This window comes from Carcharhinus amblyrhynchos, chromosome 11 (genome assembly GCF_965287045.1).
Source record: "Carcharhinus amblyrhynchos chromosome 11, sCarAmb.v2.hapA, whole genome shotgun sequence".
NCBI lineage: Eukaryota > Metazoa > Chordata > Chondrichthyes > Carcharhiniformes > Carcharhinidae > Carcharhinus > Carcharhinus amblyrhynchos.
Genome location: NC_137334.1, coordinates 90,031,146 through 90,059,035, shown reverse-complemented (window position 1 = coordinate 90,059,035; position 27,890 = coordinate 90,031,146). Strand labels below are relative to the sequence as shown.

The 27,890-nt window shown below is 46.6% G+C and overlaps 1 protein-coding gene across 1 annotated transcript in view; it reads left to right on the top strand.

Moving 5' to 3' along the window:
- The window catches only part of wnt10a (wingless-type MMTV integration site family, member 10a), a 70,031-nt gene extending 50,071 nt beyond the window's left edge, over window positions 1–19,960 (top strand). Inside the window, exon 4 of the mRNA XM_080198321.1 lies at window positions 18,896–19,960. Coding sequence (XP_080054447.1) covers window positions 18,896–19,366 — 471 coding nt within the window. The 3' untranslated portion in view covers window positions 19,367–19,960. The remainder of the gene's footprint in view (window positions 1–18,895) is intronic.
- The last annotated feature ends 7,930 nt before the right edge of the window (window positions 19,961–27,890 follow it).

Here is a 27,890-nt window from a genome sequence, read left to right as displayed (position 1 = left end):
GTGGAGTGGGTTGCACACAGGTTAACACTGCTTGGAGTGAGTTACACACAAGTTAATACGCAGATTGGAGTGGGTCACACACAGGTCAGTACACAGTCTGGCATGGGTTATATACAGGTTAATACACAGTCTAGAGTGGGTTGCACACAGGTTAACACATTATGGGGTGGGTTACACACAGGTCAATACACAGTCTGGAAGTTGATGGAGTGTGTATATTTGATTACTTGGTACTCGATTTGATTATGTGATATTGAGCAGCTAATCTATTTTCTGTGTTGCGTATTTTATACATTTGATTTCCCCCAGTGCAATGTAGAGATGACACTAATTTCCAAGGGTGCAAAAGGTTTATTTACAAGGATTTTAAAATATCTCTCCAGTCACAAAACGACCACACTATGTTTACAGCTCAGCTTCTGTTCACTTAGCTCAGAATCAACATTCAGGCTTAATCAATTGTGCGCAGAAACATAGATCAGTTACCAGACCCACACAATCAAACACAGAACAATTGAACACGACATTCAGCAACACCATTGAGAAGAATTCACTCTTCCAATAGTTCCATGGGATTTGTATTTGTTTTCACTTCTACCTGTGAGGGCAGGCAGGAATCCTGCTTAATAGCTCATCCCAAAAACGCTCGCTCCAACAGTGCAACACTCTGCCAGTGCACTGTGTGAGTTAGCCCAGATTGCCTGCAGTGGGATTTGAACTCACCAACCTCTGTGACTCAGAAGCAAGGGGATTATCATGAAACCACCACGGCTGCCACCCAGCTTTACTGTCACCTGACCACATATTTATTTGCCTTATCTTTTCCACTTGAGACGGCTTTTTCCAGCCTGTCACTCCCAGCGAGGGGCTGTGTTTAACGAGGCCACAGGTTAGTGACATAGCATCATACAAATTTGGGGCAGGAGTAAGTTACTTGGCCCCCTCGAACCTGCTCCGTCATTCAATAAGATCATGACTGTACTGATTGCATCCTCAACCCCACATTCCCACTTCCCCTCTGATAACCCTTCACTCCCCCCCTGCCCTTGTTTATCCAGAATCTATCTACTTCTGTCTTTAAAAATATTCAAAAACTCTGCTTCCGCTGCCTTCTGGGGGAACGAGTTCCAGAGACTCACTGCCTTCTGGGGAAAAAACAAATTTTCCTACTCTCTGTCTCAAAAGTTTTAAACAGTGACCCCTAGTTCTAGAGCCTCCCAAAAGAGGAATCGCCCTTTCCACATCCACCCCTCAACATAGAATCATAGAAACCCTACAGTGCAGAAAAGGGCCATTCGGCCCATCAAGTCTGCACTGACCATAATCCCACCCAGGCCCTACTCCCATATCCCTACACACTTTACCTGCTAATAAGAACATAAGAACATAAGAAATAGGAGCAGGAGTAGGCCATCTAGCCCTTCGAGCCTGCCCCGCCATTCAATAAGATCATGGCTGATCTGTCGTGGCTCAGTTCCACTTTCCCGCCCTCTCCCCATAACCCTTAATCCCCTCTCTTATCAAAAACCCATCAACCCGCTTCTTAAAAATATTTAGCGAGGCAGCCTCCACCACTTCAACGGGCAGAGAATTCCAGAGATTCACCACCCTTTGAGTGAAGAAGTTCCTCCTCAACTCCGTTCTAAACCCGCTAATCTACCCGCTAATCTACGCATCTCAGGACACTAAGGGGCATCTTGTATGATTCGATCGCCTCTTACTCTCTAAGCTCCGATGGATACAAATCGGGAATATAAAGCTAGTCTCAGTAATGGTGACCATGAAACTGCCATTGATTGGAGGTGGTGGAAAGAGGCACATTTGCAACATCTAAGAGGCATCTGGATGTGAACAGGGAGGGAATCTGGACCAATTAAGGCCAGAAGGTCTGTTTTTGCGGTTTAGTCAGGGCATCATGATTGACATGAGTGTGGAAGGCTGAAGAGCTTGTTCCTGTGCTGTACTTTTCTTTGGTTTTTAACTAGGTGGCACGGTGGCACAGTCTGAGCACTGCTGCCTCACAGCGCAAGGGACCCAGGTTCCATTCCCGGCTTGGGTCACTGTTTGTGCAGAATCTGCATATTCTCCCCACATCGTCCTTCGGGTGCTCTGGTCTCCTCCCACAGTCCAAAGGAAATGCTAATTAGGTGCACTGGCCATGCTAAATTCTCCCTCAGTGTACCCGAACAGGCGCCTGAGCGTGGCAACTAGGGGATTTTCACAGTAACATGGTTGCAATATTAATGTAAGTCTTCTTGTGACACTAATAAATAAACTTTAAATGGCAGCATTATGGTAATGTCACCGTGCTAGTAATCTAGTAGGCCCATCCTGATGTTCTGGGGACACGGATTCAAATCCCACTACGGGAGCTTGTGGGATTTAAATTTAATTAATCAAATCTGGAATATCATTGATTGTTGTAAAAACCCAACTGGTTCATTGATGTCTTTTAGGGAAGGAAATCTGCCACCCTTATTCTGTCTGGCCTACATGCAACTCCAGAACCATAGCAATCTTAACTGCCCACTCAGTACAAGGGCAATTAGGGATGGGCAATAAATGATGGGGCTAGAACTGTTACCAATTGTTCCTTTGTTGGATTGTTGCTGGGAAGACAGATTGTTGATGCACTGTCTTGGAAAGAAAAGATCTTTGTCATCTGTGTGGATGGCTACCTTGTGTTTTGTCACTGCCGAGGGCACCAGGCCAGTGGGCAACCTGTCGATGCCCATTGGCCCATTCCATATTTTATAGAACATGCCGTGTATTTTTTCCCTCCTCTGCTGTGGAGATTCCTATTCCAAATCCTTGTTCAAGGATATGACACTGGTACATTTCCCATACTGTGGATCATTTCTCTCGCCACTTAAGGGTCCCATGTAGACATTCTGCTCAATCTCCCTCCGTCATACCCTTCCTAAAGTGTGGTGAAGTGCAGTGTACCGCTCGGCTTCTTGTAAATTCTGTTCACTTAGCTCTGAGTCAATGTTCAGGCATAATCAATTGAGCACAGTGAACACGGATCAGTCACCAGACCCACACAATCAAACACAGGACAATTGAACACTACATTCTTTAAAAAGAATTCACTCTTCAAATAGCTCCACGGGATTTGTATTTGTTTTTACTTCAACCTGAGAGGACAGGCAGGAGTTAAGTGCAGTTAAGATTGCTGTGGATCTGGAGTTGTATGTAGACCAGACCCATACTGACTACAGAAAATAAAAAGTGAGGTGTTTAATTTCTCTACTTTTTCAAAGGAAAGTAGGCTGAGGATGCTGGGGACATATTAAAGTTTTCAACACTAAGCTTGATAGATTTTTGTCATCAAGAAATGTGGAAAGAAAAGGCAGGGAAAGGATACAAATCACTTATGACCTCATGGAATGTTAGAACAGACTCAAGGGGCTGAATGGCCTCCATCTTATTTCTGTGTAGGTATGCTCTATTCTTTGTTAGTTGGCCATCAACTAACACTCTCACCCCTGAGTTAGAGATAGTGGACCCAAGTTCCAATTTCAAGGAAATGAGTGCAATACCTAGGCCCAGTGTGGTACGGGGAGAGCACAGGACTGTCTGACAGAGGTCACAAAAAGAGATCTCCAACAATGCATCTGGCCAGGGTTAATGGGAGAATAGAATCATAGAACCCTACAGTGCAGAAAGAGGCTGATCGACCCATCGAGTCTGCACCAAACACAATCCACTCAGGCCCTACCCCCATATCCCACTCACTAATCCCTCTAACCTACGCATCCCTGGACACTACGGGGTAATTTCTTAGCATGGCCAATCAACTTAACCCGCACATCTTTGGACTGTGGGAGGAAACTGGAGCACCCAGTGGAAACCCATGCAGACATGAGGAGAATGTGCAAACTCCACATAGACAATGACCTGAGCCGGGAATCGAACCCAGGAACCTGAAGCTGTGAAGCAGCAGTGCTACCCATTGTGCTACTGTGCCACCCATGGTACCAAAGTTTTGGGTAAGAGATCCATAGGGATGTGAGAAAGAAGTTTTTTACGCAGTGAATGGTAAAGAACTGGGTGGTGGAAGCTTTCTTGTTCATTTGTGGGACATGGGTGTCATTGGCTGGCCAGCACTTACTGCCCATCCCTACTTGCCTTTGGAGGACAGTTGAGAGTCAACCACATTCCTGTCATATGTAGGTCAGACCAGGTAAGGATGGCAGATTTCCTTCCCTAAAGGACATTAGTGAACCAGATGGGTTTTTCCGACAATCAGCAATGGTTTCATGAACATCAGTAGATTCTTAATGCCAGATATTTTTAATTGAATTCAAATTCCACCACCTACTATGGTGGGATTTGAACCCGGGTCCCCAGAACATTAGCTGAGTTTCTGCATTAATAATCTAGCAATAATACCACTAGGCTATCATCTCCCAGACTGGAGATAATAAATGATTTCACAAAATCTAAGGGGTACCTGGAGGAAATAAACTGGCAGGATCATGGGGCTAGATCAAGGGATCCTTGCAAAGAGCTCACATGGACTTGTTGGGCTGAATGGCCTCCTTCTGTGCTATATTGCCTCTGTAACTCACCAAAGAGCTAGCTCAAGGCATCGTTATGAACAGAGATCGATCAAGAAGTGATCATTTCAGAAAATCAATATTCAAATTTGTAACGTGTCAGCGGAACTCAGTCTCTCACCTGCTGAATCAGAGGTTTGTGGGTTCAATCCCCGCTCTCCGGTTTGTGATCATGTGAATGTGCTGAAACCGCAGAGTGCTGTGTTATCCATCCACCTGTTCAGGTGGACTTGAAGGATCTGTTTAAAGAAGAGACAAAGAAAGGCTCAGAAAGGTAGCCCCTCAGCATGATCATAGCATTATAGAATCCTACAATGCAGAAGGAGGCCATTTGGCCCATCAAGTCTGTACAGACCACAATCCCAGCCAGGCCCTATCACCATAGCCCTCATTTACCCTGCTAATCCCCCTGACATTTAGCCTGGCCAATCAACCTAACCCGCAAATCTTTGGACTGTAGGAGGAAACTGGAGTCACCCGGAGGAAACCCACGCAGAGATGAGGAGAATGTGCAAACTCCACACAGATATTGACCCAAGCTGGGAATCAAACCCAGGTCTCTGGTGCTGTGAGGCAGCAGTGCCAACCACTGTGTCACTATGCCGTCCTCATCACAGAATCACAACCACAGAACAAAAATGAGTACATAGCATATATCTGACGTCCTGCTGTATCATCCCATGGCGGAGGCACTTTGACAGGATATTAATGTTAATTCGATGTGAGGGAGGATGTTCTTGCTCTACAGGGAGTGCAGTGAACGCTTACCAGGCTAATTCCTGGGATGGCAGGATTGACATCTGAGGAGAGATTAATTTGTTTAGGATTGTATTCATTGGAGTTTAAAAGAGTGAGAGGGGATCTCATAGAAACTTATAAAATTTTAACAGGATTGGACAGATAGATTCGGAAAGTATGTTTCCAATGGTGGGAGAGTCCAGAAGTAGGGCTCATAGTTTGACGATAAGGAGTGAACCTTTCAGAACTGAGGTGAGGAGAAATTTCTTCACCCAGAAGGTGGTGAATGTGTGGAATTCAACACCACAGAAAGTAGTTGAGGCCATAATGTGTGATATAAAGAAAGTATATATAAAGCTCTTGGGGGTTTAAGGAACATGGCGGGGCGGGGCGGGGGGGATCAGGATATTGAATTTGATGATCAGCCATGACCAAAATGAATGGCAGGGCAGGCTCGAAGGGCTGAATGGCCTACTCCTGTTTCAAGTTTCTCTTTCTGTGTTTCAGTCAAAACCACTTGAAAGAATGCAGAATTATGTCTGTCTGCTTCTTACCTACCAACCCAGTGCCACAGCGGTCTCTCTTTACCGGTACTCCAAGCACTTAATTGACTAATGATCTTTACCTGTGTATCCATACAATATCATTAACATGCCATTGACACCTGGTAATGGATAATTACCTGTTATTCGATAATAACGAACTAAATTGGGAATTAGATACACACTTGAATAGATTGATGGGGAAAGAACCAGGATAGTCGTGATGGGCTGAAGGATCTCCACGTATGCCAAATTATTCTATGATTACAGACTTCTCCTTCCAGAAATACTTTACGCTGCTCCCAGTGGAAGGTTCATTATAGTCAGCTAATCTCCATCCTCTAGTGAGAGGCACTAATTGTCGATCCTCAGGGCATTTGACTCAAGGGTTAAAGTGGATCGTGAGAAGTGGGGGGAGCGCCTGGCCTCACTGCAACATCTCAAAATGATAATGTACATCGGTAGAGCTATGGGATAGTGTGGTATGGGGTTCGGGCGGGAGTGGGGAGTAGGGGGGGCATCAGGGAGGGAGGAAATGATGAAGAAGGCCTCCAGGCAGATGTAAAGGCACCATTCTGCACTGGAGACCTGGCAGAAACCAGTGGAATCCAAATCTATCTATCTATCTATCTTTCTATCTTTCTTTCTTTCCTGCTTTCTTTCTTTTTCTCTTTCTTTACCTCTTTCTTTCCTTCTTTGTTTCTTTTCTTTCTCTCTTTTCTTTCTCTTATTTGCGTTTACCCTCTTTCATAAGAACATAAGAACATAAGAAATAGGAGCAGGAGTAGGCCATCTAGCCCTTCGAGCCTGCCCTGCCATTCAATAAGATCATGGCTGATCTGTCACTGCTCAGTTCCACTTTCCCACCCTCTCCCCATAACTTTTAATCCCCTCTCTTATCAAAAACCCATCAACCCGCGTCTTAAAAATATTTAGCGAGGTAGCCTCCACCACTTCAACGGGCAGAGAATTCCAGAGATTCACCACCCTTTGAGTGAAGAAGTTCCTCCTCAACTCCGTTCTAAACCGCCCCCCCTTTATCTTGAGGCTGTGCCCCCTAGTCTTATTGTCTTTTTTGAGCGGGAAGAGTCTCTCCACCTCTATCCTATCCATCCCATTCATCATCTTATACGTCTCAATGAGATCTCCCCTCATTCTTCTAAACTCTAACGAGTACAAGCCTAGTTTATTCAGCCTCTCCTCATAGCTCAATCCCCTCAACTCTGGTATCAGCCTAGTAAACCTCCTCTGCACTCCCTCCAAGGCCAAAATATCTTTGCGCAGGTGCGGCGCCCAAAACTGCACACAGTACTCCAGCTGCGGCCTCACCAATGCCCTATACAGCTGCAGCAAGACCTCCCTACTTTTATATTCAATCCCCCTCGCTATGAAGGCCAGCATCCCATTCGCCTTCCTGACCACCTGCTGCACCTGCAGGCTGGGTTTTTGCGACTCATGCACAAGGACCCCGAGGTCCCTCTGCACCGTCGCCTGCTGCAGTTTTTCTCCACGTAAGTAATAGTCCTTCCTACCATTATTCCTACCAAAGTGGACCATCCTGTCTCTTTCTTCATTCCTATTTTGATCCCAGTGGATTTCCCTGAGAGTGATAGAGAGAGAATGAGAGAGAGAATAAAAACAAAGCCCAAAATCTCCTGCTCTCCTCCCTCAAACATACACATTTCATGTACCATCTCCCTCCTTTTTCACCCATCTCACAAACCCTGAATAAACACAGTGTTGTACAGAGGTGTAGGGAACAACTAGTACATCAAAGTGACCTGTTTTTAATGATACTCTGTCAGGTAATCTGGAATTATGTTACTTTTCAGAATTGGAAATACTGTATTCTGTCCCTACATGACAACATTCACCACCATCAAAAACACATCGTTGGCTGTCATTGAATCCCTACAGTGCAAAGGGAGGCCATTTGACCCATTGAGTCTCCATCGACTCCAAAAGAGCATTCAACCCAGGTTCATTTTCCCTTCTTATCCCTGTAACCCAGTGAATTTACCATGGCCAATCTGCCTAAACAGCCATTAAAGAGCAATTTAAGTTTATTTATTAGTGTCACAAGTAGGCTTACATTAACACTGCAATGAAGTTACTGTGAAAATTCCCTAGTTGCCACACTCCAGCGTCTGTCCGGGTACACTGAGAGAGAATTTAGCACGGCCCATGCACCTAACCAGTGCTGTGGGAGGAAACACGGAGAGATAGATAGATAGATTTGGATTCTACTGGTTTTTGCCAGGTCTCCAGTGCAAATTGGCGGCTTTACATCTGCCTGGTGGCCTTCTTGATCATTTCCTCCCTCCCTGATGCCATCCCTACCGCTGCCCCAACCCCATACTACACTATCCCATAGCTCTACCGGTGTACTTTGGAGATGTCGCAGTGAGGCCAGGTGCTCCCCCTACTTCTCACGATCCACGCAGGCACGGGGAGAACATACAAACTCCACACAGACAGTGACGCAAGCTGGGGATTGAACCCGGGTCCCTGGTGCTGTGAGGCAGCAGTGCTAACCCCACTGTGCCACCCATGTGTAGCACTTTGGGAACATTCCAAGGTCATGAAAGGTGTTAAATGTCTGTGTATTCTTTTACATTTTTGAATCTTTGACAAACAGCAAGCACGCTATCCTGTGTTAAGTGCATGTTTAAAGAACGCACTTCTTTCTAATTATTAACACCTACACTTCCTCCTGCCACCTCTCCCAACTACCAGTTAGTCCTCGCTTGCCATTTTCCTTTGGTAATTGGACTAATCCCAGCTGACAGTTGCTCCGCAGGTATATACATTCAACAATGAAGGATGATAGCAGGTTTTAGAGGGGTAATTTCACTCCAAGATGCTCTCTTTCTCATTCCCTCCCTCCCTCCCTTCCCCTCCCTATAAACCATTCATTCTGTAAACATTTGTACTCGGATCTCTTTGAAGTCTTCTGGGTTATAATTATATCTGCGGCTTGTTAGAAATCACAGCGTAGGGACGAGGCTTTTAGAAGCGGTGCTGCCCACATTAATGCATGGTTTTACAGTCTATTAAGGCAGACTGAGATGGTCAAGTCATGACCCTTTGATTTGAAGCAATTGTTTGCCCATTCCCTCACAACTCAGGTAAGTACAGAGAACAGGAAGTGGCTGGAACCTGCTTGACTCACCGAGTCCCACTCTATCTGGGCTCGGTTGACAGAATCCGCACCCACGCCTCTGAGTCAATGATCTCACGGCGCTGAGTCCAGCTGAAGTACCTCATCCTAGGCTTGCACTGCACTGAGGGAGTGCTGCACTGTCTGAGGAACTGCCTCAGAATTGTTACAACCAAGGCCACACCTGCCCTCTGAAATGGGTTGTTTTAACGTTAGCCCAAAGAGAAAGAAAATGCTTTCATTCTCACAACATCTTTCACCGCTTTGGGACATCCCCAGGCACCTTCACAGCCAATGAAATGCTTTTGAAGTGCAGGAAATGCACCTGTGCACAGCAAGCTCCCACGAGCTGCTGTGTGATAATTGCCTGATTATCCGTTCTGGTGAATTTGTTAAAGGATAAATGTTCCCTGGGGCACCATGAGGAGTGAACTGCCCTTGAAAAGCATCAAGGAATCTTTTACATCCAGCTGACAGGACAGGCAATTCTTTGGGTCAATGTCTAATCTGAAAGACGGCACCTCTGACAGTGTGGCACTCCCTCAGCACTGCACTATCTGCCTGGATTTTTTGCTTGTATCTGGAGTGGGACTTGAACCCATTTGCCTCTGACTGGGAGGGGGGAGGGTTACCCCTTGAATCAGAAGTCATAGCATTCCCGCAGTGCGGGAAGGAGGCCATTCAGTCCATCGAACCTGCACCGACAACAATCCCACCCAGGTCCGATCCCCATAACCCTACGTATCCACTCTGCTCATCTCCCTGACACTAAGGGGCAATTTAGCCTGGCCAACCCCACACATCTTTGGATTGTGGGAGAAAGCTGGAGCACCTGGAGAAAACTCACGCATACACGGGGAGAATGTGCAAACTCCACACAGACAGACAGCCAGCTGAGGCAGGAATTGAACCCGGGTCCTTGGCACAGTGAGGCGGCAGTGCTAACCACCATGCCACCGTGCTGCCTAAGTGACACGTAACTCGAAGATGTAATGCCATGATCCTATGAACGGAGCTTCAGTCAGTGTGAGTGTAAGTCTTACTGAAACATTTAAGACCCTGAGGGGGGGGGGGCTTGATGGGGTGGATTATGGGAGCACGTGGGACAGACCATCGTTTAAATGTGAGAAGTTTGACAGAGTGGGGGAGTCGGGGACATGAGGGGTAGACGGTAAAGTGGAGTGGAGGCCGTAACCAGATCACAGCTACGATTTTGCTGAGTGATAGAGCAGGCTCGAAGGGCTGAGTGTCCTCTTCCATGTTCCTGGGCGATTCAAAGAACGGATTCCGACACTCTCCCCCACTGACGCCACTGCAGTCAGCAACACACTGGCATTGTGAGTTTGCAGGATTGGCCCTGACAAAACCAGTGAGACAGACACACACGTTCAGACACAGCATACGAAGGCTCGGGGATTAATATACATTGCATGGTTGTTAAACCATTTATGAGTGGAATTTTGAATCCAATTGTAATCGTCTTAGATATTTTTGCATATATATAAGCAATTAATTATACAAAAGCAAGATAACCGGGTACCCTTTTACACATCATTCCCTGTGATTGCCTACCCAAATCAGGCCGGCAATGCATCGATTTAAACATTCTCATCCTCATGCCTCACCTCCCTCTGTGGCCTGTCACCTCTGCCACGAGAACCTTGTCCAGCCGGCATGTTGGCACAGTGGTTAGCGCTGCTGCCTCACGGCGTCAGGGACCCGGGTTCGATTCCTGGCTTGGGTCACTGTCTGTGCAGAGTCCGCATGTTCTCCCCGTATCTGCGCGGGTTTCCTCCGGGTGCTCCGGTTTCCTCCGAAAGACGTGCTGGTTAGGTGCATTGGCCGTGCTAAATTCTCCCTCAGTGTACCCGAACAGGTGCAGCAGTGTGGCGACTAAGGGAATTTTGCACTAACTTCATTGCAGTGTTATTGTAAGCCTCCTTGTGACACTAAATAAACTTTATGCTTTAAATTCATCGCAATTTCTGCAGACCTCCAATTTTGGCTTCACTGTTGGTAGCCGTACCTTGGATTACCTGGATCCTAAGCTCTGGAATTCCCTCCCTAAATCTCTCGGCCTCTCTACCTGACTTACTTCCTTTCAGACATTCCCTAAGACCCACCCCCCTGACCAAAGTTTTAGACCATCTCTCCTTATGCTTGCTTCTTTTGGCAACTTACTTGTCCGCTTAAGCTCCTGTGTGTGTTTTTTGGGGGCTGATTTACTACCTCAAAAGTGGGAGCTATATAAATGAAAGTGGCTGGAGTGCCCAGGGTTTGTGGACAGATTAGAAATGTTTTATAGACTGCTGTTGTTTGCTCAGAGCTGACTGTTCTCCTCAGCATTGTTTGTTCCTGTGCATTAATTGGTTACGCCGTGTTTGTTCTGTCGCTGACAGATGCTTGCTGTTACCAGGGGGTGGGGAGGAGGGGGACAGGGCAGGGCAGGGTGATGGCACACGGAGAGATTGGAGCCCTGGTCAACTTGCTTGGAAACTATGACGGTTTGCAGTGTCAGCACTTGTTCTCCCGCAGAGCTCGCTGCCACTGAGGATGGAGGTGGACAGCACAGATTCACCCCAAGGAGAGGTCAGTAACTTGCGATGGAAAGAAATTCTGAGCCTCTACTGTCAACCCCCAGAGCTCCAGGCTGCGACATGTGTGTCAAAGTGCATTTTACCGCCGCAACTCAAACAGTGGGTGGCATGTGGCACAGTTGTTAGCACTGCTGCTCAACTGCGCCAGGGACCCGGGTTCGACTCCTGGCTTGGGTCACTCTCTGTGTGGAGTTTGCAAGTTCCCCTGCGTGGGTTTCCCCTGGGGCTCCAGTTTCCTCCCACAGTCTGAGAGATGTGCTGGTTAGGTGCATTGGCCGTGCTAAATTCTCCCTCAGTGTACCCGAACAGGCGCAGGAGTGTGGTGACTAGGGGATTTTCACAGTAACTTCATTGCAGTGTTAATGTAAGCCTATTTGTGGCACTAATAAATAAACTTTAAACTTAAAAGGGAGATAGAGGAGGGAACCCTCACAACATTTAAGAAGCGTTTACATGAACACTCGAAACACGGTAGTATACAAGGCTATAGATCGAGTGCTGCAAAATGGGATTAGAACAGATAGATGCTTGATAGCTGACATAGATACGATGGGCCGAAGAGCCTCTGTCTGTGGTGTAAATCTCTATGATTCTGTAACAACAGGATGCAGGGAGATTTTCTCAGCATCAGTAAGGCAGAAGGCAGTGATTTCAGAAAGGGCAGGACAAGGGGTATGTACCATAGAATCATAAAATCCCTACACTACAGAAGGAGGTCATTCAGCCCATCGAGTCTGCATCGATCACAATCCCACCCAGGCCCCGTAACCCCACAAATTTAACCTACTAATCCCCCCGCTACTAGGGTCAATTCAGCACGGCCAATCAACCTAACCTGCACATCTTTTGAGTGTGGGAGGAAACCGGAGCACCCGGAGGAAACCCACACAGACACGGGAGAACGTGCAGACTCCACACAGACAGTGACCCAAGGTGGGTATCGAACCTGAGTCCCTGGCAGCAGTGCTAACCACTGTGCCACTGAGAGGACGAACTGGAGAGAAAAGTCACTCAGTCACCAAGAAGGACTGGATGTTCCTTTCTCTCCCCACCGCCGAACAAACTAAATCAATATATAATCTGATACTACGCAGAAGTAAACACGATTAGTAACAAACTCCAACTATTTTATGACCCCCATTTTGTCTACAGTGAGGTTGGATCAGATTGGCATTAGGAGAGGTAAGACACCAGTCACGGTTTGTGGTGGTCACATCATCCTCTGTACAGCTATGGGGCTGAATGGGGCTGGGGGAATGTCATGATGTGGGTATGCCGGTGTTGGACTGGCGTAAACACAGTAAAAAGTCTGACAACACCAGGTTTTAGTCCAACCTATTTATTTGATAATATACTCGCAAGCTTTCGGGTTAGCCCCTTCGTCAGGTGAATGGAGAGTACTGTGAGTTAGAGGCAGTCACAAAAATGAACACAAAAAGCCAGTGGGGTTTGAGTGGAAAGATGAAGCAAGATGTATTTAAAGCCTCAAACATTGGCAGCCTTTATAGAGTATTGTTATTTTAAAGTGGGCTGCTTTATCCTGGATGGTGTTGAACATTGAGTATTGTGGGAGCTGCAGATATCCAGGCGAATGGAGAGTATTCCTTCACACTCCTGACTTGTGCCTTGTAGGTGGTTGACAGGTTTTGAGAGTCAGGACATGAGCTACTCACTGCGGAGTTGCCAGCCTCTGACCTGCCCTTTTAACCCCAGTATTTCTGCGGCTGCGACAGTTTAAGTTTCTCGTCAACGATGATGCCAGTGTGGGATTGGACGTTGGTCATGTCAAGAATGTGATAGGGTGGTGCTTAAGCTCTTTCTCATTGGTCAGTTGTGTGGCATGGCTATTACATGCCAGATTTCCTAGCCAAACGTGTATGCTAAAGAATGGACATTAGTTGACGGAATTACTTCAAACTTTAGGAAGGCCTTTTTGACATCTTTCACCAGGCCCTGATTTTCTCACATGACAATTCTCTCAATTTACTCCTTGGCTTTCCCAGGTTTGAAACCAAACTGAGCTGCCACTGTCTTCACAGAGCAGTTTCTGAACTATTGATATCACCTCTGACCTTATTGACCAACTGACCGCCATTCTGAACTATCTGCAATCTTGCTGAACTTATCCTGACCCCTCTGACTTTCTCTCCCCACCCACCACCTCCCCAGCTGGGCTATGTCTTTGATTTGATTCGATCTATTATTGTCATATATATTAGTATACAATGAAAAGTATTGTTTCTTGTGCCACACAGACGAAGCATACCGTTCATTGAGAACATAGGGGAGAAGAAAAGGAGAGAGTGCAAAATGTAGTGTTACAGTCAGAGCTAGGGTGTAGAAAAAGATCACCTTAGGGCAAGTAGGTCCATTCCAAAGTCTGACAGCAGCAGGGAAGAAGCTGATCTTGAGTCGGTTGGTACGTGACCTCAGACTTTAATATCTTTTCCCAGACAGCAGAAGGTGGAAGAGAGAATGTCCGGGGTGCGTCCTTAATTAAACTGGCTGTTTTGCTGAGGCAGTGGGAAGTGTAGAAAGGGTCAATGGATGGGGGGGCTAGTTTGCGATGCGGACAGAATCCGGCCCTCACCTTTGACCCAGCTGAACTGCATTTGACCTCAGGGACCCACGTGGTGAGCCCAGGGACCCAAGTAAGCTGCAATGCATCGTTTGATGATGGGGTCTATCCTCTGTGGCCACATTTTACCCACACAGAGATACCCCCAGACAAACTGAGATGAATGCTGGAAAAACACTTGGTTCCAATAAAATGTCTTTGATGAACTTGCAGCCACAGCACAAGTTATAATTGACCACAGGTGTTTGCGATCCATTCTTTGGTGACTGCCCTCAATTTCTGCCTCTTGCATTCCACACCATTACTTCATTAAGGCATCTGTAATTTAGTAGACAAGCACATGCTTCCAAATTGACGTAAGGTATAATTAACAAAGCATTCAAATTTATATTCCCCAACAATCGGCCAAACCTTGTGTGAGCTTTGCATTATCCCTTCCATTCTTGTGTGTGTGGCCTCGTGCCAATGGGATTTGGCTGTTGTACAATATCCACCACAAGCTCCCCATTCTCAACGTCTTGTCAACAACTTTGGAGTATTGCTTCCCGCTCTGGGCGCTACACTTGAGGAAAGATGTGAGGGCAATGGGAGAGAGAGCTCAGAAAAGATCGATGTGAATGGTTCCAGGAATGAGGGACTATAGTTACGTGGATAGATTGGAGAAGTGGGGGACCTTGGAGGACAGAGAGAGGGTTTGATGGAGGGGCCTGGGGAGAGACGACAGGAAGAAACTATCACCAATGGTGGAAGGATTGAGAATGAGAGGGCATGAACTTGAGGTGATTGGGGAAAGAAATAAAAGCGACGAGGAAAAACTTTTTGAAGATACTGCCCCCTCTTTTTGACACACACACTTAGTTTTTACTGATGTAACTTGTATTAAGAAGATCTAGGGACCCTGACAACTCCAGTTTGCCAGAGCTTGAAATAGTATCTGAATGGATAAAGTGGCCTTTGAGAGAACAGTAGCATTGGAGTTATGTTACTGAAATAACTCCTCCAAGGTCCCTTCACCAAATGTAAATTTATTTACATAGTCAGCAACACTCAGGCAGATACTTCCTTGTATGGAATATAATCCCCGAGTGCCAGTAACCCTGACACTCCACATCATGTACAAATATCGGGCTCCCTGATTGGACAAACCAATACTGCCTTAATCAGGGAGCTGGTATTCTAAGAGATCTACATCATGGGCCTCGTAAAAGTCATTACAATTACTAACAGAGTAAACTAGGCATGAGTCCAACACCTACCATGTGAGACAGATTCACACAGCGAGTGGTTAGGATCTGGAATGTACTGTCTGAGAGTGTGGTGGAGACAGATTCACACAGTGAGTTGTTAGGATCTGGAATGCACTGTCTGAGAGTGTGGTGGAGACAGATTCACACAGTGAGCGGTTAGGGTCTGGAATGTACTGTCTGAGAGTGTGGTGGAGACAGATTCACACAGTGAGTGGTTAGGATCTGGAATGCACTGTCTGAGAGTGTGGTGGAGACAGATTCACACAGTGAGCGGTTAGGATCTGGAATGTACTGTCTGAGAGTGTGGTGGAGACAGATTCACACAGTGAGTTGTTAGGATCTGGAATGCACTGTCTGAGAGTGTGGTGGAGACAGATTCACACAGCGAGTGGTTAGGGTCTGGAATGTACTGTCTGAGAGTGTGGTGGAGACAGATTCACACAGTGAGTGGTTAGGATCTGGAATGTACTGGGAGTGTGATGGAGACAGATTCACACAGCGACTGGTTGGGATCTGAAATGTACTGTCTGAGAGTGCGGTGGAGACAGATCCACACAGCGAGTGGTTAGGATCTGGAATGTACTGTCTGAGAGTATGGTGGAGACAGATTCACACAGCGAGTGGTTAGGATCTGGAATGTACTGAGAGTGTGGTGGAGGCAGATTCACACAGCGAGTGGTTAGGATCTGGAATGTACTGTCTGAGAGTGTGGTGGAGACAGATTCACACAGCGGGTGGTTAGGATCTGGAATGTACTGTCTGAGAGTGTGGTGGAGACAGATTCACACAGCGAGTGGTTAGGATCTGGAATGTACTGTCTGAGAGTGTGGTGGAGACAGATTCAATCAAGGCTTTCAGGAGGGAATCTGATAATTCGCTGAAGCGGAATGATGTACATGGTTCTGGGGAGAAAGTGGTTGAATGGCATTCAGAGAGCTGGTACAGACATGATGGGTCTAATGGTCTCCTTTGGTGCTGTATCCACTCTGCAAACTTTCATTTAACTCATGCATTTAGTGCAGGAAAACACACAATGATGACTAGACCTCAGATACTTAATTGGATGAAATTTGGGACATCTGGAGGTTAAGAAAGGCTTTATAATAAATGCAAAACAGCTATTCAAAAACGTCTCAAAGCACAGTCAAAGCATTAAGAGAGAAACATCCGCAAGGGGGCACAGGTTCAAGGTGAGAGGGGAAAGTTGAAGGGAGATGTGCAGGGGAGGTTTTCCACACAGAGAGTGGTGGGTGCCTGGAATGCACTGCCAAAGGAGATGGTGGAAGCAGGTACATTAACGACATTTAAGAGGCATCTGGATGGGTACGTGAATGGGGAGGGAATAGAGGGATGTGGACTGAGTAAAGGTCGAAGGTTTTTAGTTTAGTTAGGACATCATGATTGGCACAGGCTTGGAGGGCTGAAGGGCCTGTTCCTGTGCTGTACTTTTCTTTGTTCTTTAATTAGAGAACAGTAACATACTGGTAATATCACTGGGTTAGTAATCCAGAGGCTCAGGCTGATGTTCTGAGGGCCTGGGTTCAAATCCCACAATGGCAGCTGGTGGAATTGAAATTCATAGAATCATAGAAACCCTACAGTGGAGAAGGAGGCCACCCGGCCCATCGAGTCCGCATCCCACCCAGGGATATCCCCATATCCCTACACATTTACCCACTACTCCCTCTAAGCTACGCATCTCAGGACACTAATGGGCAATTTTTAGCATAGCCAATCAGCCTAACCCGGGCATCTTTGGACTGTGGGAGGAAACCCATGCAGACACGAGGAGAATGTACAAACTCCGCACAGACAGTGACCCGAGCCGTGAATCGAACCCAGGTCTCTGGAGCTGTGAAGCAAGTAGTGCTAACCACTGTGCTACTGTGCCACCCTTTGATTCAATTAATCAAATTTGGAATATCATTGATTATTATAAAAACCCATCTGGTTCATTGATATCCCCATTACGGAGGGAAATCTGCATCCTTACCCAATCTGACCTACATGTGATTCCAGAGCCACAACAATGAGGTTGACTATTAACAGACCTCTGAAATGGCCAAGCAAAGCACTCAGTTCAGAGGCAATTAGGGATGGGCAATAAATGCTGTCCTTGCCAATAACACCCACATCCCATGAGAGACTAAATAAAAATTCAAATTCTGACATTTAAAAAGATATTTGGATACTTATCCCGGGATGGTGGATAATGCCTGATCTAAGCCTTTCTCAGTAGGACAGCATGGTGGCACAGTGGTTAGTGCTGCTGCCTCACAGTGCTAGGGACCAGGGTTTGATTCCTGGCTTGGGTCACTGTCTGTGCAGAGTCTGCATGTTCTCCCCATGTGTGTGTGGGTTTCCTCTGGGTGCTTTGGTTTCCTCCAAAACTCTGAAAGATATTTGATTTATTATTGTCACATGTATTAACATACAGTGAAAAGCATTGTTTCTTGCGCTACACAGACAAAACATTCTGTTCATAGAGAAGGAAACGAGAGGGCGCAGAATGTAGTGTTACAGTCATAGCTAGGGTGTAGAGAAAGATCAACTTAATGCAAGGTGGGTCCATTCAATAGTCTGGCAGCAGCAGGAAAGAAGCTGTCCTTGAGTCGGTTGGTACGGGGTTGAGGGGATTGAGCTATGAGGAGAGGCTGAATAAACTAGGCTTGTACTCGTTAGAGTTTAGAAGAATGAGGGGAGATCTCATTGAGACGTATAAGATGATGAATGGGATGAATAGGATAGAGGTGGAGAGACTCTTCCCGCTCAAAAAAGACAGTAGGACTAGGGGGCACAGCCTCAAGATAAAGGGGAGGCGGTTTAGAACGGAGTTGAGGAGGAACTTCTTCACTCAAAGGGTGGTGAATCTCTGGAATTCTCTGCCCGTTGAAGTGGTGGAGGCTGCCTCGCTAAACATTTTTAAGACGTGGGTTGATGGGTTCTTGATAAGAGAGGGGATTAAGGGTTATGGGGAGAGGGCGGGAAAGTGGAACTGAGCCACGACAGATCAGCCATGATCTTATTGAATGGCGGGGCAGGCTCGAAGGGCTAGATGGCCTACTCCTGCTCCTATTTCTTATGTTCTTATGTTCTCACGTGACCTCAGACTTTTGTACCTTTTTCCTTGATGGAAGAAGGTGGAAGAGAGAATGTTTGGGTCCGTGGGTTTCTTAATTAGGCTGGCTGTTTTGCCGAGGCTGGTTAGGTGCATTGGAGAGTCTGCACATTCTCCCCGAGTCTGCGTGGGTTTCCTCTGGACGCTCCAGTTTCCTCGCGGAGTCCGAAAGATGTGCTGGTTAGGTGCACCGGCCGTGCTAAATTCTCCCTCGGTGCACCTGAGCAGGCGCCGGAGTATAGCGGCTGGGCGATTTCACAGTAACTTCACTGCAGTGTTAATGTACCACTCATAAATAAGATTAAAACTTTAAATACTCTCTCTTTTTTTTTCCCCTCCCGTTTCCTCTGTAGATGATAGCGGAGCACATGAAAAGGAAATGCAAGTGCCACGGCACGTCTGGGAGCTGCCAGCTGAAGACCTGCTGGCAGGTGACGCCGGACTTCAGGATGGTGGGCACCCTGCTGAAGCACAAGTTCTACAACGCCACCCTGATCAAGGCCCACAACCGCAACACGGGCCAGGTGGAGCACGCGCACCACCACCCGCACCGCCGGAAATCCAGCGCCGGCGAGCTGGTCTTCTTCGAGGAGTCGCCCAACTTCTGCGAGAGCGAGCCCAGGCTGGACTCGGCGGGGACCCGGGGCCGGATCTGCAACAAGACCAGCCCCGGCCTGGACAACTGCGAGAGCCTGTGCTGCGGCAGGGGCCACAACATCTTGCGGCAGACGCGCCAGGAGAGGTGCAACTGCAAGTTCCACTGGTGCTGCTACGTGGCGTGTGAGGAGTGCAGGGTGACTGAGTGGGTCAGCGTGTGTAAATAAGGAGGAGCTCGTGTGTGTGCGCGAAACAGGAGAGGGGAGAGAGAACAGGAATCAAGCTGGGGGAACCAACACAAACCAAGGAGAAAGGACACAGATCAGCCAAAGAGACGTCGGGCCCTATATAATCTGCACTGCTGTATTTGGAAGCCTGCCTTTGGAGGACTGGCAGAGCAAACTTCCACCCAACCCCCTTCCCTTTCTCGAACCGGGCTGAATCGTTCCTCGGAACTCTCTGGAGTGAGGGCCCGCAGAAACCTCTGCCAAATGCATTGATTTTCCCCCCCACTCCGGCTTCCTTTCTCCTCGCACCTTTACAACGGAAGAGGTTTGAGCATTTCACAGGACGCACTCCACCACAGCAAAACCTTAGAGGCTCAGGAATTATTTTAAAGAGTTTTAAACGACCCAGAGAAAGACAGGGGTGGGGAGGGGGGGGGTCAAAAAAAAATAGAAATATGTAATTATCTGTAATAGTGTGTTCATTTTTTTTCTTCTTATTGCTGGTGTTTAATGTATTATAAGTTATTTTAATATAACGGATACTTGTACATTGGGAAAGTATTCGGTTAACGCTGTGTTTAGTGTTAATATTAAACAGAACCCCAAAGTGACGAGCTTTTGCAATCATTGCCTGTGTGTCAGTATCAGGGACGGAACTGCACCGACGGTGGGTTTAAGGGCACAAGGGGGTCCGATCTATCCTGGGGAAAGCAGAAAGTTGTGGAAAAACTCAGCAGGTCTGGTGGGATTGTTGTCAGTACAGACTCGATGGGCCGAATGGCCTCCTTCTGCACTCTGTGATAACCCACCTTTTGAGTGTAATAAAATTCTGCTTCGGAACGGTGGCACAGTGGTTAGCACTGCTGCCTCACAGCGCCAGGGAACCGGGTTCGATTCCCGGCTTGGGTCTGTGCAGAGGCTGCACATTCTCCCCGTGTCTGCGTGGGTTTCCTCTGGTGCTCTGGTTTCCTCCCACAGTCTGAAAAATGTGCTGGTTAAGTGCTGGAAAGATGTGCTGGTTTAGTGCTAAATTCTCCCCAAATTCGAACAGGCGCCGGAGTGTAGTGACTAGGGGATTTTCACAAGTAATATCATTGCAGTGTTAATGTAAGCCTACTTGTGACACTAACAAAGATACTTAAACGAAACTAAGAATAGAGGCAATATTTGTGATGGGCTTTATACTGTTAAAGTGGGCTGGGAGTCAGGCAGGTGGAGCAAGAGAGGTCAGAGATCGTTTAGGGAGTGAGGAGATAAAATGAGAAAGATGTCATGGAAGACAAAGAGGAATAGTAATGACAGTATTAAAACACAAAGCTTGGTTAACACCAGTGTTAGTAACAGAATAAAGGTCAGCACTGTCTGAAAGCAAAGTAGCAGGAGGTGTTAATAATAGGATCATCTGGTCTCTGACTGAAGGGTGAGGTAATTATTTTTTTCCCTGCCTTTCCTTTTACGGGATCGTAGGATCCCATGGAATAGAATCCCTACAGTGCAGAAGGCAGCCACTCGGCCCATCGAGCCTGCACCGGCTCTCTGACAGAGTATATTATCTGGCCCTCTTTCCTGCTTTAGTCCTATAACCCCACACATGACTAATCCATCTAATGTGTACATTTTTGGGACACCAAAGCACAATTTACTACGACTAATCCACCTAACGCACACATCTATGAGCATGGGAGGATGCTGGAGCACCCAGAGGAAACCCAAGCAGACACAGAGAGATGGAGCAGACTCCGCACAGACAGTGACCCAAGTTCGGAATTGAACTCATAAGACCATAAGACATAGGAGCAGAATTAGGCCACTCGGCCCATCAAGTCCGTTCCACCATTCAATCATGGCTGATATTCTTCTCATCCCCATTGTCCTGCCTTTTTCCCATAACCCCTAACCCTCCTATTGATCAAGAACCTATCTATCTCTGTCTTAAAGACACTCAAGGACCTGCCCTCCACAGGCCTCTGCAGCAAGAAGTTCCACAGATTCACCACCTTATCGCTGAAGAAATTCCTCCTTATCTTGGCACCTGGAACCTTGGTGTTGTGAGGTAGCAGGGCCAAGCACTGTGCCACCATGCCATCCCTTGGTTCACTAAAGGGACAACAACAACTTGTATTTATATAGCACCATTAAGAACAAAAACAGCCCAGGAAACAGGCCCTTCGGCCCAACGAGCCCGCGCTGCCATTTTAACATTACCAGTCCCCCCCTCCACCCATGACCCTTATCTATTGTTTTATGGCCATCCACATTGAGGGAAACTAATTTAGGGACAATTTATTACTTCCAATCAGCCTAATAGCACATCTTTGGGGTGTGGGAGGAAACCGGAGCACCCGGAGAAAACCCACGCAAGCACGGGGAGAATGCGCAAACTCCCACAGACACTGGCCTAAATCCATGTGTCTGCACAGCAATCAGTGATAGTCACTGAGCTGTCGTCTTGCCCAGTATCTGGTCCAGTTTAAGCACACACTAACGACATGAAGCACTAGGCTATTCTCGAACATTCAGGAGCAGCCCAAATACGACCTATTGTGTGTACACCCCTCGTTGGACAACAAGGCGGACCGACTTAAAACCTGTGAATTAAAAGAGAAAAACATTATTATCATACCACATTCTTATACATTACCAGGGATGTCCCAGTGCTAATGAACCTTATTTAAAACAATCTCCTATATCCTCCCATCTCCAACCCACTCATGTGCCTGTCTAAGTAACTCTTAAACAACTCCAGCGTGCCTGCCTCCACCACCTTGCTTGGCAGAGCATTCCATACCCCCATTACCCTCTGTGTGAAAAACCTCCCTCTAATATCCGTGTTATACCTCTCCCCCCTCACCTTAAGCCCATAGCCCCTCGTGCTGTGTGTCTCTAACATAGGAAAAGCTTATCTCTGTTTACTCTAGCTATAACCTTCATAATCTTATATACCTCTATTAGATCCCCCCCTCAGTCGCCACCTTTCAAGGGAAAACAGCCCCAATTTGCTCAATCTTTCCTCATAACCCAGTCCTTCCATACCAGGCAACATCCTGGTAAACCTCCTCTGCACTCTCTCCAGAGTCTCCACGTCCTTCCGGTAGTAAGGCAACCAGAACTGGACGCAGTACTCTAAATGCGGCCTAACCAACGTTCTGTACAACTGCAACATTAGACTCCAGCTCTTATATTCTATACCCCTTCCTATAAAGGCTAACATAGCATAGGCTTTCTTCACGACCTTCTCCACTTGTACGGCCACCTTCAAAGACTTGTGCACTTGCACCCCCAGGTATATATTTAATAGAGTAAACTATCCCAAGAATTTGACAAAAGCATTATTTAGTCAGGCAGAGATAAATCTTAAGGAGTGTCTTAAAGGAGGAAAGGGAGAGATAGATTTGGGAAGGGGATTCCAAGACCTAGGTGGATGAAGACATCAGATTAGAAACACGGAATGGTCACAGCACAGGAGGCCATACAGCTTCTAGAGTTGTAGAATCCGACAGTGCAGAAGGAGGACATTTGGCCCATTGCGTCTGCACCAACCACCTAGGCCCAATCCCCATAACCCCATGCATTTACCCTAATAATCCGCCATGACACTAACGGGCAATTTAACATGACCAATCCAGTCAACCCACATGTCGTTGGACAGTGGGAGGAAATAGGAGCGCTCGGAGGAAATCCACGCAGATATGGGAAAAACATGTAGACTCCACAAAGACAGTGACCCAAACCCGGAATGGAACCCAGGTCCCTGGAGTGGTGTGTTAACCACTATACCACAGTGCCGTCATGTTCCCTAAAAGAGCAATTTAGCCATTCCTCACCATTTCCCCGCAGATCTGCAATATTTTCCTTCTCTTCAAGTGTTCACCGATTTCCTTTTGAAATCAATGTTCAGCCCCCACCACACTCTCAGATAGAACATTCCAGATCCTAACCACTCGCTGTGTGAATCTGTCTCCACCACACTGTCAGACAGTGCATTCCAGATCCTAACCATTCGCTACATGAATCTGTCTCCACCACACTCTCAGACAGTGCATTCCAGATCCTAACCACTCACTGTGTGAATCTGTCTCCACCACACTCTAGGTGCATTCCAGATCTTAAGCCATTCGCTGCATCAAAGTATTTTTATGTTGTATTTGCTTCTTTTGTAATCACCTTAAATCTGTGTTCTCCAGTTCACAATTCAGCCAACACAGAACCATTGACTCACTACAGCCATCAAGTCTGCTCTGATGACAGAGTATCCACTCCCTACCCTATCTCCTTAACCCCATGTATTTACCCCACTAATTCCCCTATATTACACACCTTAGATCATTAAGGGGCAATTTAGCATGGCCAATGTATCTAATGTGCAGAACCTGCACATCTTTTAATTGTGGGAGGGAACTGGAGCACTCGGAGGAAACCCACATAGACATGGGGAGAAGGAGAAAACTCCACACAGACAGTGACCCGAGGCTGGAATCGAACCCAGGTCCCTGGCGCTGTGAGGCAGCAGTGCTAACCACTGTACCACCGTGCTGCCTACCACGAGGACAATTTCTCAGGGCGGGAGTTTACAGTCTGGCTCATCCCTCCCAAGATTAACGGACCATTCCATTGTCTGCCCCTCACTCGCCCCAGTTCCTGTGGTGGGGCGGGAAGGCTGGTAAAATTCTGGCCTCCCTCTCTACTTTGCTCAGGCCTCCCCCGAGATTTCGAACACCTCGAACAAATCTCCTCTGGAGCCTTCACTTGTATAAGGAGAAGAATTCCAGCTCCTCCAAACTATCTACAGAGCTCGACTAAGTGACTGATAAACAAAGCACGTTCACTCCTTTCCTTTCAGGCAATCAAAGTTTAAAGTTTATTCATTAGCCACAAATAAGGCTTGCATTAACACTGCAATGGAGTTACTGTGAAATCCCCCTCGTCGCCACATTCTGACGCCTGTTCAGATAAATGTATCCAGCCAGCAGGTCTTTGAGACTGTGGGAGGAACCAGGAGCACCCAGAGAAAAACCCACACAGGCACGGGGAGAATGTACAGACAGTGACCCAAACCGGGAATCGAACCCAGGTCCCTAGTGCTGTGAGGCACCAGTGCTAACCACTGTGCCACCTCAGAAACAAGGAATGCAAAATGGTGACTCTGGTGTGATTAGCTGGGCCAGTACATCGAACGATAGGTGAACAGACTTTCCAATCAAATTGATTGAATGATTCTTGACTCTTAATCAAATCGCTCTTTTTCGCATCTCCAATATTTTGTCACTAAAATGAAAATTTTACAAGGAAAATTTGAAAAGAAACTCATTCTTAATTTGTTTTTATCCCATATTGCTCAGAGGAGGGCCCTGCAGATGACTCATTATTTCACAGAGATCCTAACGCAATGTTGCAGGGTTAGTAACTTTAATGAGAGGCCATTTTTAACATGGTGGCGTTCTGCATTTAAGTTTATTTATTAGTGTCACAAACAGGCTTACATTAACACTGCAATGAAGTTACTGTGAAAATCCCCGAGTCGCCACACTCAGGCACCTGTTCGGGTTCACTGAGGAAGAATTTAGCATGGCCAATCCACCTAACCAGCATGTCTATCGGACAGTGGGAGGTGCACCCGGGGGAAACCCACACAGACACAGGGATAACGTGCAGACTTCACATAACCAGTGATCCAAGCTGGGAATCAAGCCTGGATCCCTGGCCCTATGAGGCAGCAGCGTTAACCACTGTACCACTGTGCCACCGTGAGGAGGACTCGTGGTGCAGTGGGTAAAGTTTTAACCTTTGAGTCAGAATCTCCAGATTCAAATCCCACTCTGGGACTTGATGACCATGGAAGGTGTGTCCCTAATGTGGTCGAACAGGTTGGTTACCAGCCTGTACGTCCCTCCAATATGCCTGCTGGCAGTGGCGGGAGCTTCCTTGGAGAGTTTACTTCAATCTGGAAGACAAGCAGACTCATGGAACTATCCAATGGTCACTAATTCCCTCACAGTAGGTAGAGGAGATGTTCAATTTCAAGACCTGTGACTGAACCCATTGGAATCCTTGGACTCCTCAATCCTCTTTAAAGTTGGTTTGCTTTCTCTCCCCTTGCTTCCAAAGTTGTTCCGAAACTGAACTGCATCTATTGCCCATCCCCTGCTGTTGTTCAATCTAGATCATAGTTTTCATATCGTTATAACGTCTGCTCCCTGTGGCTTTCTGTATCCATCTGTTCCAATTGTCCTTTATTCCATGTTTTGGAAAACGGTTACAGGAGGATGTCATTACCCATTTCACCAGTGCTAATTCTTGGAAAGGCATATCCATCAAGGCTTTTATGAAAGGTTCATGTGGGCCATTAACAGCTGTATAGAAGTAATGGGCCAAATGGCCTGTTTCTGTAAGTTCTGTGCAATTTCATTGATTTAACTTCTTCATTTTTATTTTCAATTTGATAAAGTCAAACACAACTACTTATAGAGACCAGTACTGACCGGTCCTCACCAGCTGAGTGGTTTTATCCAATGATATAAAGCTTAATGGGTAGACTTTACAGAGCCATAGAATCACTACAGTGCAGAAGGAGGCAATTCGGCCCATCAAGTCAGTACGGACCCTCAAAAAGAGCATGTTACCCATGCCCTATCCTTGTAACCCCACCCATTTACTCCACTAATCCTCCTAACCTAGACATTTTGGACACTAAGGGTCAATTTAGCATGGCCAATCCAACTAACCTGCACATCTTTGGACTCTGGGAGGAAATTGGAAACACACACAGACACAGGTAGAATGTGCAGACTCCACACAGATAGTCACCCAAGGCGGAAATTGAACCCGAGTGCTGTGTGGCAGCAATGTTAACCAGTATATCACTTGTTAATTTATCTTTGAGAGTTTTGAGGGGTTTCTGATATTCTCATCTCTAACTCCTCCAGGCAGAAAGAAACAAGAGTAAGGCTTGCCTACTGCTGAAAAAAGAAATAAATAGTGATGTCTTGAGTACACATATTACAGAGAAGGAGGTGCTAGAAGTCTTAAAGCGCATCAAGGTAGACAAATCCCTGGGACCTGATGATGTGTATCCCAGGACATTGTGGGAGGCTAGGGAGGAAATTGCGGGTCCCCTAGCCGAGATATTTGAATCATCAATAGTTACAGGTGAGGTACCTGAAGATTGGAGAGTGGCAAATGTTGTGCCTTTGTTTAAAAAGGGCTGCAGGGAAAAGCCTGGGAACTACAGGCCAGTGAACCTCGCATCTGTGGTGCATAAGCTGTTGGAATGTATTTTGAGAGACAGAATCTGCAGGCAGTTAGAGATGCAAGGACTGATTAGGGACAGTAAGCATGGCTTTGTGAGTGGAAAATCATGTTTCACAAATTTGATTGAGTTTTTTGAAGGGGTAACCAAGAAGATAGATGAGGACAGTGCAGTTGATGTTGTCTACATGGACTTTAGGAAGGCCTTTGACAAGGTAACCCATGGTAGGTCATTGCATAAGGTTAAATCTCCCAGGATTCAGGGTGAGATATCTAAATGGATTCAAAATTGGCTTCTTGACAGAAGCCAGAGGGTGGTTGTAGAGAGTTATTTTTCAAACTGGAGGCCTGTGACCAGCAGTGTGCCTCAGGGATTAGTGCTGGGTCCACTGTTATTTGTCATTTATATTAATGATTTGGATGAGAATATAGGAGGCATGGTTAGTAAGTCTGCAGATGATACTAAGATTGGTGGCATAGTGGACAGTGAAGGAAGTTATCTCAGATTGCAACGGGATCTTGATCAATTCGGGCTGACGAATGGCAGATGGAGTTTAATTTAAACAAATGCGAGGTGATGCATTTTGGTAGATTGAACCAGGGCAGGACTTACTCAGTTAATGGTAGGGCGTTGGGAAGAGTTACAGAGCAAAAAGATCTAGGGATACATGTGCATAGTTCCTTGAAAGTGGAGTCACAGGTGGACAGAGTGGTGAAGAAGGCATTCAGCATGCTTGGTTTCATTGGTCAGAACATTGAATACAGGAGTTGGAATGTCTTGTTGAAGTTGTACAAGACATTGGTGAGGCCACACTTGGAACACTGTGTACAGTTCTGGTCACTCTATTATAGAAAGGATATTATTAAACTAGAAGGAGTGCAGAAAAGATTTACTAGGATGCTACTGAGACTTGATGGATTGAGTTATAAGGGGAGGCTGGATAGACTGGGACTTTTCTCTCTGGCGGTTAGGAGGTTGAGGGGTCATCTTATAAAGGTCTGTAAAATAATAAGGGGCACAAATCAGCAAGATAGTCAATGTCTTTTTCCAAAAGTAGGGGAGGCTAAAACTAGAGGGCACAGGTTTAAGGTGAGAGGGGAGAGATACAAAAGTGTCCAGAGGGGCAATTTTTTCACACAAAGGGTGGTGCGTTTCTGGAACGAGCTGCCAGAGGTAGTAGTAGAGGCGTGTATAATTTTGTCTTTTAAAAAGCATTTAGATAGTTACACGAGTAAGGTGGGTATGGAGGGATATGGACCAAATGCCAGCAATTGGGAT